Source organism: Carcharhinus amblyrhynchos, chromosome 9 (genome assembly GCF_965287045.1).
Source record: "Carcharhinus amblyrhynchos chromosome 9, sCarAmb.v2.hapA, whole genome shotgun sequence".
Taxonomy (NCBI): Eukaryota; Metazoa; Chordata; class Chondrichthyes; order Carcharhiniformes; family Carcharhinidae; genus Carcharhinus; species Carcharhinus amblyrhynchos.
Genome location: NC_137332.1, coordinates 140402 through 163038, shown reverse-complemented (window position 1 = coordinate 163038; position 22637 = coordinate 140402). Strand labels below are relative to the sequence as shown.

At 47.3% G+C, this 22637-nt stretch overlaps 1 protein-coding gene across 1 annotated transcript in view; it reads left to right on the top strand.

The window, feature by feature from the left end:
• LOC145348241 (cilia- and flagella-associated protein 45-like) overlaps positions 1-22637 on the top strand; it is a 112914-nt gene that overhangs the window by 47235 nt on the left and 43042 nt on the right. The window contains exon 8 of the mRNA XM_080196442.1: positions 19958-20104. Coding sequence (XP_080052568.1) covers positions 19958-20104 — 147 coding nt within the window. The remainder of the gene's footprint in view (positions 1-19957; positions 20105-22637) is intronic.

Genomic DNA, 22637 nt, shown 5'->3' with positions numbered 1-22637 from the left:
CCATTACGCATTTGTTCAATTTCCACAAATGTCCCTGTGTATTACCTGCTTCCTTGGGTGGTCTCAAAAAACTTTTCTCTGAAATGTTTGGTCTTACAGAAATGCTGTTTTGCTGTCTATTAGCTTCATACTAGATTAGCCTGTTATCGGCCCTATCAAAATCCATGATATACTCTTCCATGGACTGAGTATCTTGTCTCCTCATCCTGTCAAAAATCATCCATTCTTCATAATTCTCCAAGAGCTTATCTTTCTGGTAAAACTTATCTAAGTATTGCAGCAGGAACTGTAGCCCTTCTTCTCTATTTAGAGCATCTGCTGTCCAATTGGAAAATACTTTGCTCCTTATCTTGCTCCTAATTGCAAATGACACAGCAAATGCCATACTTGTCTTTTTTTTCGGTATTGTGGTGACAGGGGTCCACATTTCCACCTCTGCCTTCCATTGTTGATATGGTTTGGCATCTGAAATGACAGGGGGACAATCCAATCCCACCAGTTTACTTCTACCTTCTACAGTTGTTATAGTAATTCTTCAAAAACAAACACCAAGTTATGATAGGTTTTCCTCTGCTACCAATGTTGGCTCTTGTTTCTAAAGGTCCCTGCCATGCACAAATGAAATCTCCTTTCTTTTGTAGGCAAGTTTAAAGCAGCCCAGAGTGTCCTCTAGCCAGGCCAGTTCTTCCACCAGCATAGATGATTTCTCAGATGCTGAGATTGAAGAGTCACCACAACTTTCACTCACACCCTCCACTAGCACAGAGACACAGAGACACATATCTTTTGGGACTCAGTTTTAGAGAAGCCAAAATCTGGTGAGCATCTCACTTTTTCTAATCAACACCAGGTGGAGGCAGAGACATCCCAGGCTGCCAGCACATGTAGGATTGCTGGGGGCCAGGAATCTGAGCCCCAGTCAGGTGACATGCATCTGGACCTGGTCATGCCTCAGTTACATAAGAACATAAGAACATAAGAAATAGGAGCAGGAGTAGGCCATCTAGCCCTTTGAGCCTGCCCCGCCATTCAATAAGATCATGGCTGATCTGTCGTGGCTCAGTTCCACTTTCCCGCCCTCTCCCCATAACCCTTAATCCCCTCTCCTATCAAAAACCCATCAACCCGCGTCTTAAAAATATTTAGCGAGGCAGCCTCCACCACTTCAACGGGCAGAGAATTCCAGAGATTCACCACCCTTTGAGTGAAGAAGTTCCTCCTCAACTCCGTTCTAAACCGCCCCCCCTTTATCTTGAGGCTGTGCCCCCTAGTCCTACTGTCTTTTTTGAGCAGGAAGAGTCTCTCCACCTCTATCCTATCCATCCCATTCATCATCTTATACGTCTCAATGAGATCTCCCCTCATTCTTCTAAACTCTAACGAGTACAAGCCTAGTTTATTCAGCCTCTCCTCATAGCTCAAGTTACTGGAGCTCCAAAGGCAAAGTTGAGAATATCAGGCACTTTGGAGGACAAATCAATGTAGAACATACAAGGTAAATGGTAGGACACTGAAGAGTGCAGTAGAACACAGGAATCATAGAACAACATAGAACATAGAACACTACAGCACAAACAGGCCCTTCGGCCCACAAGTTGCGCTGATCACATCAATACCTACCAATCCATAGACCTATCTATAACCCCCAATCCCATTAAATCCCATATACTCATCCAGAAGTCTTTTAAAAGACCCCAGCGAGTTTGCCTCCACCACCACTGACGGCAGCCGATTCCATTCACTCACCACCCTCTGAGTGAAAAACTTACCCCTAACATCACCTCTGTACTTGCTTCCCTGCACCTTAAATCTGTGTCCTCTCGTAGCGACCATTTCAACCCGGCGAAATAGCCTCTGAGAATCCACCCTATCTATTCCTCTCAACATTTTATAAACTTCTATCAGGTCACCTCTCAACCTTCGTCTCTCCAGGGAAAAGAGTCCCAGCTCCCTCAACCTAACTTCATAAGGCATGCCTCCCAGTCCAGGCAACATCCTTGTAAATCTCCTCTGTACCCTTTCAATAGCTTCTACGTCCTTCCTATAGTGAGGCGACCAGAACTGCGCACAGTACTCCAAGTGGGGCCTGACAAGGGACTTATAAAGTTTCAGCATTACCTCCCGACTCCTAAACTCAATCCCTCGATTAATGAAGGCCAGTACACCATACGCCTTCTTGACCACATCCTCCACCTGCGAGGCTGATTTAAGAGTCCTATGGACCCGGACCCCAAGATCCTTTTGCTCTTCAACACTGCTTAGACTCCTGCCCTTGATAGTGTACTCGTTCATCCCGTTGGTTCTGCCAAAATGGACCACTACACATTTATCCGCGTTGAAGTCCATCTGCCACTTCTCCGCCCAGTCTTGCATCCTATTTATGTCCTACTGCAACTTCTGACATCCCTCCAGACTATCCACAACACCACCGACCTTCGTGTCATCGGCGAACTTACTAACCCATCCCTCCACTTCCTCATCCAGGTCATTTATGAAAATGACAAACAGCAAGGGTCCTAGAACAGATCCCTGGGGCACTCCACTGGTGACCGACCTCCATGCAGAAAAAGACCCATCCACAACTACTCTCTGCCTTCTGCAGGCAAGCCAGTTCTGGATCCACAAGGCCAAAGGCCCTTGGATCCCATGCCCTCTCACCTTCTCAAGAAGTCTTGCATGGGGGACCTTATCAAACGCCTTGCTGAAGTCCATGTAAACCACATCCACTGCTCTTCCTTCGTCAATGTGTTCCTTAAATAATTCCTTAAAAGTGGCGTCACAGATAGATAGGGTCGTAAAGAGTGCTTTTGGTACATTGGCCTTTATAAATCAAAGTATTAAGTATAAGAGTTGGAATATTATGGTGAGGTTGTATAAGACATTGGTGAGGCCGAATTTAGAGTATTGTGTGCAGTTTTGGTCACCTAATTACAGGAAGGATATTAATAAAATTGAAAGAGTGCAGAGAAGGTTTACAAGGATGTTGCCAGGACTTGAGAAACTGAGTTACACAGAAAGGTTGAATAGATTACAACTTTATTCCCTGGAGCGTAGAAGAATGAGGGGAATTTTGATAGAAGTGTATAAAATTATGATGGGTATAGATAGAGTGAATGCAAGCAGACTTTTTCCACTGAGGCTAGAGGAAAAAAAAACCAGAGGGCATGGGTTAAGGGTGAAGGGGGAAAAGTTGAAAGGGAATATTAGGGGGGGCTTCTTCACACAGAGAGTGGTGGGAGTGTGGAATGAGCTGCCGGATAAAGTGGTAAATGCAGGCTCACTTTTAACATTTAAGAAAGACTTGGACAGGTACATGGATGAGAGGGGTGTGGAGGGATATGGTCCTGGTGCAGGTCAGTGGAACTAGGCAGAAAAATGGTTTGGCACAGACAAGAAGGGCCAAAAGGCCTGTTTCAGAGCTGTAATGTTCTATAGTTTTATAGTTCTATGGATGTCAGCTACACTCTTCAGAGTGAGAGACAACAGGGAGGAATTCTAATGCCTTCTATCTGAGATAATTGTGCCGGAGCTTCAATGAAATGAGGTTAACACAGTGTGAGTGACAGTCGCCATGGAGGCTGCAGCAGCACATGCACCTCATGGTGCAGGCACTTGTCGGGTTCCATAAATGCCATCGCCAGAGGACAGCTAGGCTTCCTGAGCTTCATCCAGCTGCCCTTCCATCCCAAGGAGGAAGCCAGGGACACACAAACATCCATAGAGAGGAGGAGCAGCTGGTGCACACCCCAGAACCATCTACCCATTTGACATTCGTGTCCAGCCCATCAGAACCCCTCTTCCTGTGATCACATCAGCTGCAGTTCCAGAAGCCGAGGAGGGTGGCACTGCAGGTCGGTACACACCTGGGTCTTGGCCCTCCAGAAAATGGCCACCACGATCATCACAGACAATAAGATGTAGCAGACAGAAGGCTGCCTCCATCTCCGCCATGGACCATGGAAATGTGGCAGGATATAATGGCAGGCTTAGAAAGGTTAAGAAGCTCCAGTTGCGCAGCATGGACATGGGTGTGAAGCACTTGTAGATAGTGTTCACCTCTGTAAATAAACTCTCACTGATTGGACCCTTTTTATGGTTCTTTCTGATCTGTGTTTATGGTCCCCATCATTACATTGGACTCCTGGACCAGGAAAAGACAAGATGCTCAGTCCAGTGATTCCTCCATGTGCTTTCTCAAGATTACCAGCACATTGGTGATACCCCTTCTCAGTGACTTAACACATCATTCATATCTGTTTCTCTTGGAAATGAGGATGTCTCCTACAAGGCTTGCATCGGACGTTCCAATCATTTCCTATATGTGCTTTCTGCAACCATTGACCTGCTGTTGGCCTATTTCAGTTGTCTCAGTCTGCATGACGCTGCACCTCAAGGACACAGCTCACCAATGATAACCTTAGATCAGGAGAGGTGAAACTCACTGCATGGCATCACCATAAAAACATAGAAAATAGGGAGTTGGGCATTCAGCCCTTTGAGTCTGTTCTGCCATCCATTATGACCATGGCTGACCATCCAACTCAATAACCTAATCCTGCCTAACTGCCCTCCCTTTGCCTCAAGTCCTACATCTATCTGCTCCTTGAAAACCCACAACATTTTAACTGCTTTCTGTGGTAGTGAATTACACAGGCTGACCACTCACTGGGTGAAGACACTTCTCCTCACCTCTGTCCTAAACGCTCTACCCTGTATTCTCAGGCTCTGATCCCTGGTCCTGGCCAAGCCCCCACCACTTCTTGCATCTACCCTGTCTAGTCCTATTAGAATTTTATTGGTTTCTTTGAGATTCCCCCCTCATTCTTTTGAACACCAGCAAATCCAATCCTAACCAACTCATTCTCTCCTCCCACCATCCCAGGAATCAGTCTGGTAAACCATCTCTGCATTCCCCCTAGTGCAAGAACATCCTTTCTCAGATAAGAAGACCAAAATTGCACACAATATTCCAGGTGTGGTCTCACCAAGGCCCTGCGTAATTGGAACAACACATCCCTGCTTCTATACTCAAATCCTCTTGCTAACATATCATTTGCCTTTTTTACTACCTGCTGTACTTATATGCTTACCTTTAGTGATTGGCATGTGAGGACACCCAGGCCTCGTTGCACATTCCCCTCTCCTAATTTATGGACATTCAGATAGTAGTCTGCCTTCCTGTTTTTGCTACCAGTGTGCTTAACTTCACATTTACCAGTGTTATACTGCATGTGCCATTCATTTGCCCAATTACTCAATTTGTCCAAATCACACTGAAATATCTTTGCATCCTCCTCACAGCTCACTCTCCCACTGAGCTTTGTGTCATCTGCAAATTTGGAGATATTACATTTAGCTCCCCCATCTAAATCATTATTATATAAAGTGAATATCTGGGGCCCCAGCACTGATCCCTGATCTATCCTATTAGTTACTGCCTGCAGCAGTTGTGGACTCGTCAACTTTAAGGGTGTTCAAATGGTCAGTGGATAGGCATATGGATAACATTGGAATAGTTTAGGTTAGAGGATCATTACATTGGTTCCACTGGTCGGTGCAACATCGAGGGCCGAAGGGCCTGTACTGCGCTGTAATGTTCTATGTTCTATTTTGAAAATGACCTGTTTATTCTTAGTCTTTGTTTTCTGTCTGCCTGTCAGTTTTCTATCCATCTCAATACACTACCCCAAATCCCATGCATCATAAGGTCAGAAGTGGGGATGTTCACCAATGATTGCATAATGTTCAGCACCATTCGTGACTGCTCAGATACTGAAGTAGTCCATGTTCAAATGCACAAGATCTGGACAATATCCAGGCTGGGATTGACAAGTGGCAAATAACATTCATGCCACACAAGTGCCAGGCAATGGCCATAACCAATAAGAGACACTGTACCCACTTCCCCTTAACATTCAATAGTGTCACTGAATCCCCCACTGTCAACATCTTTGGGGTTGCCATTGACCAGAAGCTCAACTGGACTCACCACATAAACACAGTGGCTACAAGAGCAGGCCAGAGGCTAGGAATTGTTCCCCAGAGCTTGCCTACCATCTACACGGCACAAGTCAGGAGTAAGATGGAATAATCTCTACTTGTCTGGATGGGTGCGGCTCCAACAACACTCAAGAAGCTCAACACCAGCCAGGACAAAGCAGCTCACTTGATTGGCACGACCTTACTGACTACTGACCAATCAGCTCTCTCCATTGTAGCCTCTACTACTGCAACTGGGGAAGACGACTATTTGAAAGTTATAAAGGAAAGAAGAAAAGCAAAAACACCTCTTTCTACTCTGCACCCAAGTCCAACTATGCTCCAAATTACTAAAATCTGTCCTCACTCTGGCTGTGTCTCATTCAGGATGTGCTCTATCACACTGCTCATGTGAAAAGTTCAATGAATGAAGGGGCATCACACAGGAATCTATCAAATACTAGCAAGAATAGACAGGTAGATGCAGGATGGATGACTCCAATGGTGGGGGAGTTTACACAGTAAAAAGTCTGACAACACCAGGTTTAAGTCCAACCGATTTATTTGATAGTAAACTCAGTTTACAATCAGGGGTTATAGTCTTAAGGATAGAACTGAAATGAGATTTCTTTACACAGAGAATAGTAAGCCTATGGAATTTGTTACTAAAGAGAGTGGTTCAGGCCAAAAAGATGCATGTTTTCAAGAAGGAGTTAGATATAACTTTTGGGGTGAAAGAGATCAAAGAATATGGGGAGAGGCAGGATCAGCTGTGATCACAACAAATGGCAGATCAAGTCCAAAGGGCTAAATGGCCTACTTCTGTTCCTATCTTATGTACTGATCCCACGGCAATCCTCCTGCAATGAAGGAACTACGTAGAACATAGAACATTACAGCACAGTGAGTGCCAAAGGGCCTGTAATGTTGCACCAACCTGTGAAACCAATCTAAAGCCCATCTAACCTACACTATTCCAATATCATCCATATGTTTACCCAATGACCATTTAAATGCCCTTAATGTTGGCGAGTCCACTACTGTTGCAGGTAGGACATTCCACGCTCTTACTACTCTCTGAGTAAAGAACCCACTTCTGACATCTGTCCTAAATCTATCACCCCTCAATTTAAAGTTACGTCCCCTCGGGCTAGCCATCTCCATCCGAGAAAAAAGTATCACCCAATCCAACCTATCAAATCCTCTGATCATCTTATATAGAACATAGAACATAGAACATAGAACACTACAGCACAAACAGGCCCTTCGGCCCACGAGTTGCACCGATCACATCAACACCTATCTATAACCCCCAATCCCATAGAACCCCATATACTCATCCAGAAGTCTTTTAAAAGACCCCAGCGAGTTTGCCTCCACCACCACTGACGGCAGCCGATTCCATTCACTCACCACCCTCTGAGTGAAAAACTTACCCCTAACATCACTTCTGTACTTTCCTCCCCGCACCTTAAATCTGTGTCCTCTCGTAGCGACCATTTCAACCCGGGGAAATAGCCTCTGAGAATCCACCCTATCTATTCCTCTCAACATTTTATAAACCTCTATCAGGTCGCCTCTCAACCTACGTCTCTCCAGGGAAAAGAGACCCAGTTCCCTCAACCTAACTTCATAAGGCATGCCTCCCAGTCCAGGCAACATCCTTGTAAATCTCCTCTGTACCCTTTCAATACCTTCTACGTCTTTCCTATAGTGAGGCGACCAGAACTGCGCACAGTACTCCAAATGAGGCCTGACAAGGGTCTTATAAAGTTGCAGCATTACCTCCCGACTCCTAAGCTCAATCCCTCGATTTATGAAGGCCAGTACACCATACGCCTTCTTGACCACCTCTTCCACCTGCGAGGCCGATTTAAGAGTCCTGTGGACCCGGACCCCAAGATCCTTCTGCTCCTCAACACTACCAAGACTCCTGCCCTTGATAGTGTACTCGTTCATCCCGTTGGTTCTGCCAAAATGGACGACTACACATTTATCCGCGTTGAAGTCCATCTGCCACTTCTCCGCCCAGTCCTGAATCCTATTTATGTCCTGCTGCAACTTTTGCCGTTCTTCCAGACCATCCACAACACCACCGACCTTTGTGTCATCAGCAAACTTACTTACCCATCCCTCCACTTCCTCATCCAGGTCATTTATGAAAATGACAAACAGCAAGGGTCCTAGAACAGATCCCTGGGGCACTCCACTGGTGACTGACCTCCATTCAGAAAAAGACCCATCCACAACCACTCTCTGCCTTCTGCAAGCAAGCCAGTTCTTGATCCACAAGGCCAAAGGCCCTTGGATCCCATGCCCTCTCACCTTCTCAAGAAGTCTTGCATGGGGGACCTTATCAAACGCCTTGCTGAAGTCCATGTACACCACGTCCACGGCACTTCCTTCGTCAATGTGTTCAGTCACATTATCGAAGAACTCAACTAGGCTCGTAAGGCACGACCTGCCCTTGACAAATCCATGCTGACTATTCCTGATCATGTCAAACCTCTCCAAATGGTCGTAAATCTTGTCCCTCAGAAGCCTTTCCATCGGCTTACCAACCACTGAGGTCAGACTCACCGGTCAGTAATTTCCCGGGCTATCTCTGTTCCCTTTCTTGAAAATAGGGACTACATCCGCAATCCTCCAATCTTCCGGAACCTCTCCCGTCTCCATTGACGACGCAAAGATCATCGCCAGGGGCTCTGCAATCACTTCCCTTGCCTCCCACAGTAACCTGGGGTATATCCCATCTGGTCCCGGCGACTTATCAATCTTGATAGAATTCAAAAGTTCTAATACATCCTCCACCTTAATATCCACATACTCAATCTTTTCCATCTGCTGCAAATCCGTAGCAAAATCTCCCAGATCAGCTTCCACCGTGAATACTGAGGCAAAGTACTCATTAAGCACCTCTGCCATTTCTTCTGGTTCCACACAGACCTTACCCCCTTCACCTTTTATAGGTCCTATCCCTTCTCTTCTCATCCTTTTACCTTTCACATATTTATAAAAGGCCTTGGGATTCTCCTTAATCTTACCCGCCAAGGTCTTCTCATGACCCCTTCTGGCTCTCCTAATTTCCCTTTTAAGCTCCTTTCTACAGTCCTTATACTCCTCAAGATCCTTAACCTCTCCTAGTTCCCTGAACCTTTTGTACACTTTCCCTTTCCTCCTGACTAGGTTCAACACAGCCTTCGTGCACCACGGTTCCCGCGACCTACCAAAACCCCCTTGTCTCATCAGAACGTTGTCATGCAGAGCTCCAGACAAACATTCCTTGAATATCCGCCACCTTCCTTCGGTACTTTTCCCTAAGAACGCCTCCTTCCAGTTTATTTGTCCAAGTAACTTCCTGACTTCTTCGTATCTCCCCTTACTCCAGACAAACACCTTCCTAGCCTGCCTGATCCTATCTCGTTCCAATGCAATTGTGAAGGAGATAGAATTATGGTCACCATTCCCAAGATGCTCTCCTACCGAGAGATCCATCACCTGCCCTGGTTCATTCGCCAGCACCAGGTCAAGTACAGCCTCTCCCCTCGTAGGCTTATCCACATACTGTGTCAGGAAAACTTCCTGAACACACCTAACAAACTCCTCCCCATCCAAACCCCTTACCCTAGGGATATTCCAGTCGATGTTTGGGAAATTAAAGTCTCCCATCACGACAACTCTGTTACTACTACATCTCTCTAGGATCTGTTTCCCTATCTGCACTTCAACTTCCCTGTCACTATTGGGTGGCCTATAGAATACACCCAGCAAAGTTTTTGACCCTTTGCTGTTCGTAACTTCCACCCACAGAGACTCTGTAGATAGTCCCTCCACGGCATCCTCTATCTCTGCAGCCATGACACTGTCCCTGATCAACAGTGCCACTCCACCACCTCTTCTGCCATCCTCCCTGTCCTTCCTGAAGCATCTGACTCCTGGCACCTGAAGTACCCAGTCCTGTCCCTGAGACATCCAAGTCTCCGTAATGGCCACCACATCACAATCCCAAGCAGCAATCCACGCCCTAAGCTCATCTACCTTATTCACTACACTCCTTGCATTAAAATATATACACTTCACCCCCTCAGTCTGGGCATTTCCCTTCTCCACCCCCTGTCTAACCTCCCTCCCATACTGCCTGCGGTCCTCCCCTACCTGGGAGCTAACCTCCTCCGTCCCAGTTTCCCCATCACAATTCCCTCCCTGCTTAATATGCTGCTATTAAGTTACCTCTTAACCTTCTCTTTAACGAAAACAGCCTCAAGTCCCTCAGCCTTCCCTCGTAAGACCATCCCACCATACCAGGCAACATCCTGGTAAATCTCCTCTGCACCCTGGCTGTCTCATTACTAACCCACACTTCAGCCCCCTCTTCCAAGTCATTGATAGAAATCACAAATAACAGAGAATCCAGCACTGACCCCTGTGGTACACTGCTGGTAACTGGCCTCCAGTCTGAAAAATTTTCCTTCCACCACCACCCTCTGTCTTCTATGAGACAGCCAGTTACTTATCCAATCGGCCAAGTTTCCTTCTATCCCACACCTCCTTATCTTCTTCATGAGCCTACCATGGGGAACCTTATCAAACGCCTTACTAAAATCCACGTATATGTCATCAACTGCTCTACCTTCGTCTACACACTTAGTTACCTCCTCAAAGAATTCAATCAAATTTATGAGGCAGGACTTACCCCTCATGAATCCGTGCTGACTATCCCGGATTAAACTGCATCTTTCCAAATGGTCATAAATCCTATCTCTCAGGACCCTTTCCATTAACTTACCGACCACCAAAGTAAGACTAACTGGCTTATAGTTACCAGGGTCATTCCTATTTCCTTTCTTGAGGAGAGGAACAACATTCACCATCCTCCAATCCTCTGGCACAATGCCCATGGACACTGAGGACCCAAAGATCAAAGGTAAAGGCTCCGCAATCTCATCCTTTGCCTCCCAAAGTATCCTAGGATGTATCCCATCTGGTTCAGGGGACTTATTGACCCTCAGGTTTTTCAAAATTGCTAATACATCGTCCCTCAGAACATTTACCTCCTCCATCCTATCAGCCTGTATCAGGCACTCATCCTCATAAACATGTGCCCTATCCTTAGTGAATATGGTGGGAGATATAGGAGGGATGTCCGAGGGAGATTCTTTACTCAGAGACTGGTTGGGGTGTGGAATGCACTGCCTGCTGTGATAGTGGAGTCGGACACTTTAGGAACTTTCAAGCTGTTATTGGATAGGCACATGGAGCACTCCAGAATTATAGGCAGGGGATAGCATGATCTTGGGATTGGACATAGCTCAGCACAATATTGAGGGCCGAAGGGCCTGTACTGTACTGTAATATTCTATGTAACACTAAAGAAAAGTATTCATTTAGCGCCTCTCTTCCGATTCCATGCACAAGTTCCCACTACTATCCTTGATTGGCCCTAACCTCACCCTGGTCATTCTTCTATTTCTCATCCAGTTCCAGCTCCAGTTCCCTAACACGGACTTCAAGGAGCTGGAATTGGGTGCACTTCCTACAGGTGTGCTCAGCGAGGACACTAATGGTGTCCCTCACCTCAAACATCCCACAGGGGGAACATTGCACTGCCTGCACTGCCATCCCTGCTAACTTCCCTTACTAAGCGGTGAAAGAGAAAAGAAGAAAAGAAAGGAAAAAGCTTACCTGCTCTCACATCAAGTCTTCTTTTTAGGTTAAAGGAGGGGAGCGGGTGGCAGACTCTGCACTGTAGTGTCTCAGGTTTCCTCCCCATTCAAATTTATTAGGCAAAAGCAAAAAACCTTCCCAGGTCTCCCTAGGGCCCACTTCCGGTAGTCTAGAAAAACTCCAGAAAAAAAGTAAGTTAAGCATCAACATTTGTACCTACCAGCTCTCTTCACCAGAATTGCCTCACTGCCTGCTTGCTGGAACAATGAGGTTGAAACCTCAAAGCTAAGTACCTTTTAAAGAAAAGAAAACCTTCCCAGGTCTCCCTAGGACGTACTTCTGGTTCTCTGGAAAAACTCAGAAAAAAAAAGTTAAGAATCAACACTCTTACCTACCAGCTGTCCTCACCAGAATAGCCTCAAAGCCTCCTCCACTGGAACAATGAGGTCGAAACCTCCAAGGTAAGTACCTATTAAAAAAAAACAAGGCAGCTGCTCCCTCCCCATCTTCCAGTGACAGGAGCCTTACCACTGAGGGTGTGCACTGCCACCTGTCAGATGGGGGAGCAGTGGTCAGAGAAGTAAAGTGAGAATAATGGGATGTCCTCACTGGGTCACCTCATCACCTTCCATGAATCTGATGTTTATGAGTGCATCCCAAGCCTGTCTAGCCATCGCCACTGGCTCAGGGCTAACGTACTCTCCCTTGAGGACCTCCCCTTCCTCATCCACTTTGACATCCTCCTTATTGGAGGAAATGGGTGACTCCTCCATCTCATTTTCAGGCTGTTCCTCCCCTCATTCAGGGTGCAGTAGGTGACCAGAGTGATGCCCCCCGTGGATTGTGCTGCAGAACTCCACCAGACTGGTCCAGATATCAGAACGATAGCTTCAGTGTACTTATGGTCTGCGCCACCGAAGTGCGAGTAGTAACATAAGCCTCATTGTCCCAGCTTTCCTCTCTAACCTACGCACAGGCATCATCAGCCACATCATAGAGATAGAGATATATAGCACGGAAATAGGCCCTTTGCCTAACTCATCATGCTGTCTTTTGTTGGTAGCCCTTGTTCCAGAGAAGCCAGTCCTGTAGCTGCTGCAGATCCCCAAACATGAGGGTGATCTGAGACTATTTCAGATTTTAGAAGTCATGCATACTCTCAGGGAACCAAGCGCACAACATTGAGTGGGTGGAAGGCCTTGCTGTTCATGTAGATCACTTCTTGATGCTCTGGGGATCACAGTGCCAGAGGAGAGCAAGCTAATGGCACCCTGCACCTGTTGAAAGCCAGCCATCTGTATGAAGCCCATCACTGTTGCCTCCTGGCTTTCCTGATAACTGATCAGAGTGGATGAATCTGAGTGCCCTCAGGAAGATTATGTAACTTGTCTGGATGCATATTGCAGAGGCTTGCAAGATGACAGACAGATCATCTGTAGACCCCTGGAAAAAGCCACAAGTCTAAAATCACCTTTGTGACTTCTGGCACCGCTGGCAGTGAATGCCCTCCAAGTCCTTGTGGTGCGAAATCCTGCAAAAGTAACAGATGTGGGAATTCCCTTGACATGTAATGTCTTTAGTGACACTGATTCTCAGACATTTCCAGGTATAGAACATTACAGCGCAGAACAGGCCCTTCGGCCCACGATGTTGCGCCGACCAGCTTTTAAAAAAAAACAACACTAACCCACTAATCTAAACCAATCCCATTTCGTCCATAAACCTATCCACAGATCTCTTAAACGCCCCCAAACTAGGCGCATTTACAACTGCAACTGGCAGGGCATTCCAGTCCCTCACCACCCTCTGGGTAAAGAACCTACCCCTGACATCTGTCCTATAACAACCCCCCCTTAATTTAAAGCCGTGCCCCCTCGTGCTAGCTTTCTCCATCCGAGGAAAAAGGCTATCACTATCCACCCTGTCTAAACCTCTAATCATCTTATATGTTTCAATAAGGTCCCCTCTTAGCCGCCTTCTTTCCAGCGAAAACAACCCCAAATCTCTCAGTCTCTCCTCATAGGATCTCCCCTCCATACCAGGCAACATCCTGGTAAACCTCCTCTGCACCCTCTCCAAAGCCTCTACATCCTTCCTGTAATGTGGGGACCAGAACTGCACACAATACTCCAAGTGCGGCCGCACCAGAGTTGTGTACAGTTGCATCATGACGCTGCGACTCCTAAATTCAATCCCCCTACCAATAAACGCCAAGACACCGTATGCCTTCTTAACAACCTTATCTACTTGATTCCCAACTTTCAGGGATCTATGTACACATACACCTAGATCCCTCTGCTCCTCCACACTATTCAAAGTCCTCCCGTTAGCCCTATACTCAACACATCTGTTATTCCTACCGAAATGAATTACCTCACACTTCTCCACATTAAACTCCATCCGCCACCTCGCGGCCCAGCTCTGCAACCTTTCTAAGTCACCCTGCAAACTATGACACCCTTCTTCACAATATACCACACCTCCGACTTTGGTGTCATCAGCAAACTTACTAATCCACCCAACTATACCCTCATCCAGATCATTAATAAAAATTACAAACAGCAGTGGCCCCAAAACAGATCCCTGAGGCACACCACTCGTAACCGAACTCCATGATGAATATTTACCATCAACCACCACCCTCTGTCTCCTATCTGCTAGCCAATTCCTGATCCAATTACCTAGATCACCCCCAATCCCATACATCTGCATTTTCTGCAGAAGCCTACCATGGTGAACCTTATCAAACGCCTTACTAAAATCCATATACACCACGTCAACTGCCTTACCCCTATCCACCTCTTTGGTCACTTTCTCAAAGAACTCGATAAGGTTAGTAAGGCACGACCTACCCGCTACAAAACCATGCTGACTGTCTCTAATCAATTCATTACTCTCCAAATAACTATAAATCCTGTCTCTAATAATCCTTTCCAAAACCTTACCCACCACAGAAGTAAGACTCACCGGTCTATAATTCCCAGGGAAGTCTCTGCTCCCCTTCTTAAACAATGGGACAACATTTGCTGTCCTCCAATCTTCCGGTACTATACCAGAGACCAACGACGACCTGAAGATCAGAGCCAGAGGCTCCGCAATCACCTCTCTTGCCTCCCAGAGAATCCTAGGGTAAATCCCATCCGGACCAGGGGACTTATCTATTTTCAAACCCTCTAGAATATCCAGCACATCCCCCGTATCAATTGCAATACTATCTATTTTACACCCCTGCAACCCAGTGTCCTCCTCAGCTACATTCATGTCCCCTTGCGTGAACACCGAAGAGAAATATTGGTTCAACGCCTCTCCAATCTCCTCCGGTTCCACACACAACTTCCCTCTACTGTCTGTAACTGGCCCTAATCTTGCCCTAACCAACCTTCTGTTCTTGACATACCTGTAAAACGCCTTAGGGTTCTCCTTAATCCTATCAGCCAAAGTCATCTCATGTCCTCTTTTAGCCCTTCTTAACTCCCTCTTCAACTCCCTCCTAGCCAATCTAAAACTTTCTAATGCACTACCTGAGCCCTCAAGCCTCATCTGAACATCAGCCTCCTTTTTCTTCCTAACCAACGAATCAACTTTTTTAGTGCACCACGGTTCCCTGGGCCTACCAAATCCTCCTTGCCTGACAGGGATATACCTATCACAGACCCGCAGTAGCTGCTCCTTGAAAAATCTCCACATCTCGGACGTTCCCAGTCCCTGTAATCTCCTAGTCCAACCAATGCTTCCTAATAGCCTCATAATTACCCTTCCCCCAGCTGAAACTACTGACCCGAGGTTCATGCCTATCCCTTTCCATCACTAAGGTGAACGTAATCGAATTGTGGTCACTATCCCCAAAATGCACACCAACTTCCAAGTCTAGCACCTGGTCTGGCTCATTACCCAGCACCAAATCCAATATAGCCTCACCTCTAGTCGGCCTATCTACATACTGAGTCAAAAAACCTTCCTGCACACTTTGAACAAAAACTGACCCCTCTAACGAGCTAGAGCTATAACAATTCCAATCAACATGAGTAAAGTTAAAGTCCCCCATAACAATTACCCTATTACTTTCACTCCTAACAAGGATCGTCTCCGCAATCCTTTCCTCAACCTCTCTAGAACTTTTTGGAGGTCTATAAAAGACTCCCAACAGGGTGACCTCTCCTCTCCTATTTCTAATCTCCGCCCATACTACCTCAACAGACAAGTCCTCATCAAAGTTCCTCTCTGACACTGTGATACAGTCCTTGACCAATAATGCTACCCCACCCCCCCTTCTACCTCCTTCTCTACTCCGGCTAAAGCATTTGTACCCCGGGACCTGCAACAACCATTCCTGACCCTGCTCTATCCATGTCTCTGAAATGGCCACAACATCAAAGTCCCAGGTACTGATCCACGCTGCAAGTTCATCCACTTTATTGCGAATACTCCTCGCATTAAAGTATACGCATTTCAAACCTCGCTCCGCCCCACCCCCACAATGCCGTGCATTGCAGTCCCCATCTATGCCCCCATCACTTTCACCCCCTCTACTCAGGATCCCACCCCCCCTCTGAATCAGTTTAAACCACTCCGCATAACCTTCACAAATTTACCCCCCAGGATATTTGTTCCCCTCTGGTTCAGGTGTAGCCCATCCCTCTAATAGAGGTCCCACCTTCCCCAGAACGAGCCCCAATTGCTCAAGTACTTGAACCCCTCCCTCCTGCACCATCCCCTCAGCCACGAGTTCAGGAAATGTATATATTCAGCCTGGATCTAGCAAGCTACCTCCGAGTGACCATTCACTGGGGTTCCTCCTCTGCCTGTGGAGCAGACCCAGCTACCTCTTTCTCAGGATTTGCCAGTGCATCTGGCAAGTCAAGACACCGTAAGAAGTCTCACAACACCAGGTTAAAGTTCAACAGGTTTATTTGGCAGCACAAGTCACAAGCTTTCCGAGCATGGCCCCTTCAGCTGATGAAGGGGCTTCTTACTGCGCTTACCCCAGTCCAACGCCGGCATCTCCACATCAAGCCAGACACCTCCATTGATGCCTTCTTCTCTCCTGTCTATGAGCCAGATGAATGATTGCCAGTTCAATAAGCTCCATCATTCGTCTCCTCACGGCAACATCAAAGAAAGAGACTTGATAGTTGTCATGTGGTTTACAAGATCCACTTTTTACCCAATCATCATCAGGAGCTGCCTCCCAGAGACCAGTGAATCATGTCTTGGCCATGGCATCAGGCCTAGTCCTTCAATCACTTGCTGAATGGGCAACACTCCACACTGCCTTTGCCATAGCTTTGGCCACTCTCCTACATTGTCCAGAGCTTTGCTCCAAGGCCTTGCAAGCAACCCAGACCATGGGGGGCATGTACCACAACATACCTCACCATACAACCAAGGTTTCGGAGTGCTGTCCTCAGGCAGTATGTTATTGCCAACTTGCGAAGAGTGTGTATTTGCTTGCCCAGTTAGCCAGTGGCACAGGGAAACCAAAGCAATTGACTGGGAATAGAGCGATACAATCGCATGGTCTAGTTAGGAACACTGATCGGCACAGGCTTGGAGGGCCGAAGAGCTGTTCCAGTATTCTATTGGTCTTTGTTCTTTGTTCAATTAGCGATTTTGGAGGTCAACGTGCCAAGAGTTAAACGCTGAGTGGGAGTCAGTGGAACTCACGCACATAAATGGTCATTTAGTGAACATAATTGTGTGTGGTGTTAGATTCTGAGCGCGTCAATTGAGTTATATCTGTACAATCTCAGCTGCAGTAATGAGCCTCCAGAACCCACTCCCCCTGTCAGATTTGAATCAGTCGTTGAAGACTGGCCATCCACTCACCACACCCCCCAGGCTTTCCTTCCCTCTGTGAAGTCCTCCCAAGAAGCTCAGGGCCTAGCAGCAGGAGGCAGCCTCAGGAACGGTGATAGTCACACTTGGCAATCATCACCCTGGTAGTCAGGAGTCTTTCTCCTGCTAGCCTTCCAGTTTTATACCAGTAACTTTCCACTTTGACCCCGATAGTCTTCCAGGTTTATCCCAGCCTCCCTCAAGCCATTCCTCTTCACCCCTGAGCCCTATGCTGGTACCCCAGGGTCATGCCACCTCACCCCATTTCTTGGTGCCAACTCCTCCCTCCCATGAATGTGCAGAGCCAATTCATGAGCCCTGTACTTCCCTCCAAATTCCCCTTGGAGATCTGTTCACCAGGCCCATGTCTTTTGAAAACAGTTGTGGTTGTACCGCTGTGACATCATGCTGCCGTGGATGGACTTTTTGACGGGGGGATATGATTCCTGCAAAGAGATCTAATGGAAATTAGGTTCCCAATGTTGCATGGTGGGAAACATGGCCCACCACTGACGGAGAGAGAGGGCAATCACTGGAAGCCTTCCTGCTGATGTAAAACACGACTTTGGCCTTTTCTCTCCCTCACTGCTCTTGCCGAATAACACAGGAGGAAAATCTTGATCTGTGAGTAAGCAAGTAGCAATAGGGAGTGAGAGTGAGTGAGTGAGAACAAGAGTGAGAGAATGCAAGTCAGAGCATGAGTGTAAGAGATAGAAGAAGAGGAAGAGAGAGCATGTGTGAGCATGAGAATTAACTTGGGAGAACTTGTAATGTTGCAACTGTACACTACTCTAGTGCGGCCGCACTTGGAGTACTGTGTGCAGTTCTGGTCCCCGCATTACAAGAAGGATGTGGAGGCGTTGGAGAGGGTGCAGAGGAGGTTTACTAGGATGTTGCCTGGTATGGTGGGGAGGTCCTATGAGGAGAGACTGAGGGATCTAGGGTTGTTTTCGTTGGGAAGAAGGCGGCTAAGAGGGGATCTTATTGAAACATATAAGATGATTAGGGGTTTAGATAGGGTGGATAGTGATAGCCTTTTTCCTCGGATGGAGAAAGCTAGCACGAGGGGGCATGACTTTAAATTAAGGGGGGGTAGCTACAGGACGGATGTCAGGGGTAGGTTCTTTACCCAGCGGGTGGTGAGGGATTGGAATGCCCTGCCTGCTGCAGTTGTAGATGCGTCTAGTTTGGGGGCGTTTAAGAGATCTCTGGATAGGTTTATGGACGAAAAGGGATTGGTATAGGCTAGTGGGTCATTGTTTTTGTAACTGGTCGGCGCAACATCGTGGGCCGAAGGGCCTGTTCTGCGCTGTAATGTTCTATGTTCTATGTTTGTAACTGTTGCGAAGAGGTATCAAATCGTAACTCGCTATCCTGCCACCACTTAACCCGTCCTTTTCTGTTCCAACTCAGTCCTCTCTCTTTCCCATGATTTTCTCTCTCTCTGCTCCTCGCCCCATTTCATTGTCTTCCTGCTGTCCAGCATCATCCTCCAACTGTCCTCTTACGCTGTCCCCATTCTGCATCTTCCCATTCTCCTCATGCTCTGTCTCCCTGTCCCTCTTCTCTCCCATTCTCCCCTTTCCCACACTTCCCCCCGTTCTCTCTCCTCTTCCTATCTTCTCTTGTCTCACTCTCCCCCTCTCCTATTCACACCCTCATCTGTCCCTCTCCACCACTCCCCTCCCACTCTCTCTCCCCTTTCCTCTTCTTCCTTCTCCCCAATCCCACCCTCTCTCCCACTCCCCCCTCCCTCCTCTCACACTCTGGCTCACCATTTCCCTCATTCCACCCTCTCCACCAACTCTTTAATCACGATCTCTGCTCTCAACCCTCTCCTTCTACTTCTCATGAACACATGAATTAGGAACAAGAGTGGCCCACTTGACTCCATGAATCTGCTCTGCCATTCAATAAGGTCATAGCTGATCTGACTGGATCTTCAGCCCCACATTCCTAGCCATCTGTGATAAGCTTTCATCCCCTTGTTAATCAAGAATCTTCCTAGCTCTGCCTGAAAAATATTTCCAATCCCTCCTATTTTCCACACCACCATCCCCCCTCCCCTTCTCTCCCCTCCTTCTCTCTGTCCTTCTACTCACCTTTAACTTTCCCTTCCCTCTACCTCATCCCTCCATCTAACCCTCTCACCTCTCCATTTCCTCTCCCTATGACCCTCTTTGGACTCTTGCGCTCTTCCCTATACTCCCCCCCTGCTCCTGTCCATGCACACTCTACATTTCTCCCCTATCCCCATCTTTGCTTCCTTACCTCCTTTCTCAGCCTCTCTATACCACCATACTCTTCCCCACCCTTCCCTCTTAACTCATTCCCTCTTCCCTATCTCCTCCTCTTTCAACAATGTTCTTCTTTCATCATTTGCCCCTCCTCCATTTCACACTTCGATATCTGACCCTTTGTCTCTCATGATCTGCTGCTTCCCTCTTTCCAACTCCTCAATAACCTCTCCCATGTACAGAACCTGCAGGAGAAGCGTCGACAACAGAGGAGGAGGCACCAGGAGATCAAAGAATCGAATGAAAAGGTGCAGCGACATCGGGAGATGATGCAAAAGCAAGACCAGGAAGCTGATCAGAAAGTGCGGGAGTTCCAGGAATCCAAGATGGTAAAAGGCCATGACAGTGGGGAAGGGAGAGGGGCTTAGGACTGTGAGAACACGAGAGCCACAGAGAGAGGGAGAGAGAGATAAGCCTACGAGAGGAGAGGCTGTACTTGACCTGGTGCTGGCTAATGAACCAGGACAGGTGTCGGATCTCTCGGTGGGAGAGCACCTCGGGGATGGCGATCATAATTCTATCTCCTTCACGATAGCATTGGACAGAGATAGGATCAGGCAGGCTAGGAAGGTGTTTGTCTGGAGTAAGGGGAAATATGAAAACATCAGGCAGAAAATTGGATGAGTAAACTGGAAGGAGGTGTTCTTGGGGAAAAGTACAGAAGGAAGGTGGCGAATATTGAAGGAATGTTTGTCTGGAGCTCTGCGCGACAACGTTCCGATGAGACAGGGAGGTTTTGGTAGGTCACGGGAACCGTGGTGCACAAAGGTTGTGATGAACCTAGTCAGGAAGAAAAGAAAGACATACAAAAGGTTCAGAGAGCTAGGAGATGTTAAGGATCTAGACGAGTATACGGCTTGTAGAAAGGAGCTTAAAAAGGAAATTAGAAGAGCCAGAAGGGGTCATGAGAAGGCCTTGGCGGGTAATATTAAGGAGAATCCCAAGGCCTTCTACAAATATGTGAAGAGTAAAAGGATGAGAAGAGAAGGGATAGGACCTATAAAAAGTGAAGGGGGAAAAGTCTGTGTGGAACCGGAAGAAATGGCAGAGGTGCTTAATGAGTACTTTGCCTCGGTATTCACGGTGGAAAGTGATCTGGGAGGTTGTACTGCAGGTTTGCAGTGGACTGAAAAGATTGAGTATGTGGACGTTAAGAAAGAGGATGTGTTGGAGCTTTTAAATTCTATCAAGATAGATAAGTTGCTGGGACTGGATGGGATGTACCCCAGGTTACTGTGGGAGGTGAGGGAAGTGATTGCAGAGCCCCTGGTAATGATCTTTGCATCGTCGATGGAGACAGGAGAGGTTCCAGAGGATTGGAGGATTGCGGATGTGGTTCCTATTTTCAAGAAAGGGAACAGGGATAGCCCGGGAAATTACCGACCGGTGAGTCTGACCTCAGTGGTTGGTAAGTTGATGGAGAGGATTCTGAGGGACAAGATTTATGAGCATTTAGAGAAGTTTAGAATGATCAGAAATAGTCAGCACGGCTTTGTCAAGGGCTGGTTGTGCCTTACGAGCCTAGTTGAGTTCTTTGAAAATGTGACTGAACACATGAAGGAAGAGCGGTGGATGTGGTTTACATGGACTTCAGCAAGGCGTTTGATAAGGTCCCCCATGCAAGACTTCTTGAGAAGGTGAGAGGGCATGGGATCCAAGGGCCTTTGGCCTTGTGGATCCAGAACTGGCTTGCCTGCAGAAGGCAGAGAGTGGTTGTGGATGGGTCTTTTTCTGCATGGAGTTCGGTCACCAGTGGAGTGCCCCAGGGATCTGTTCTGGGACCCTTGCTGTTTGTCATTTTCATAAATGACCTGGATGAGGAAGTGGAGGGATGTGTTGGTAATTCGCGGACAACATGAAGGTTGGTGGTGTTATGGATAATCTGGAGGGATGTCAGAAGTTGCAGTGTGATATAGATAGGATGCAAGACTGGGTGGAGAAGTGGCAGATGGACTTCAACCCGGAGAAATGTGTAGTGGTCCATTTTGGTAGGTCCAATGGGATGAAGGGGTACCATATGAAGGGTAGGAGTCTTAGCTGTGTTGAGAAGCAGAAGGACCTTGGGGTCTGGGTCCATAGGACTCTTAAATCGGCCTCACAGGTGGAGGATGTGCTCAAGAAGGCGTATGGTGCACTGGCCTTCATTAATCGAGGGATTGAGTTTAGGAGACGGGAGGTAATGCTGCAACTTTATAGGACCCTTGTCAGACCCCACTTGGAGTACTGTGCGCAGTTCTGGTCGCCTCACTACAGGAAGGATGTGGAAGCTTTTGAGAGGGTGCAGAGGAGATTTACAAGGATGTTGCCTGGATTGGGAGGCATGTCTTATGAAGATAGGTTGAGAGAGCTAGGTCTCTTCTCCCTGGAGAGACAAAGGTTGAGAGGCGACCTGATAGAGGTTTATAAAATGTTGAGAGGAATAGATAGGGTGGATTCTCGGAAGCTATTTCCCAGGGCTGAAATGGTCACTACAAGAGGACACAGGTTTAAGGTGCTGGGAAGCAAGTACAGAGGAGATGTTAGGGGTAAGTTTTTCACTCAGAGGGTGGTGAGTGAGTGGAATCGGCTGCCGTCGGTGGTGGTAGAGGCGAACCCGCCGGGGTCTTTTAAAAAACTTCTGGATGAGTATATGGGATTTAATGGGATTGGGAGTTACAGATAGTTCTGTGGCCTGGTAGGTATGTATATGATCGGTGCAACTTGTGGGCCAAAGGGCCTGTTTGTGCTGTAGTGTTCTACGTTCAATGTTCTATGAGATGGCCAGGAAAGCAGGGGAGGTGTCATTGAATCATTTAGCCCACAGAAGGAGACCATTCAGCCTATCAAATTAATGGCAGCTCTCTGTGGAGCAATGACGGATAT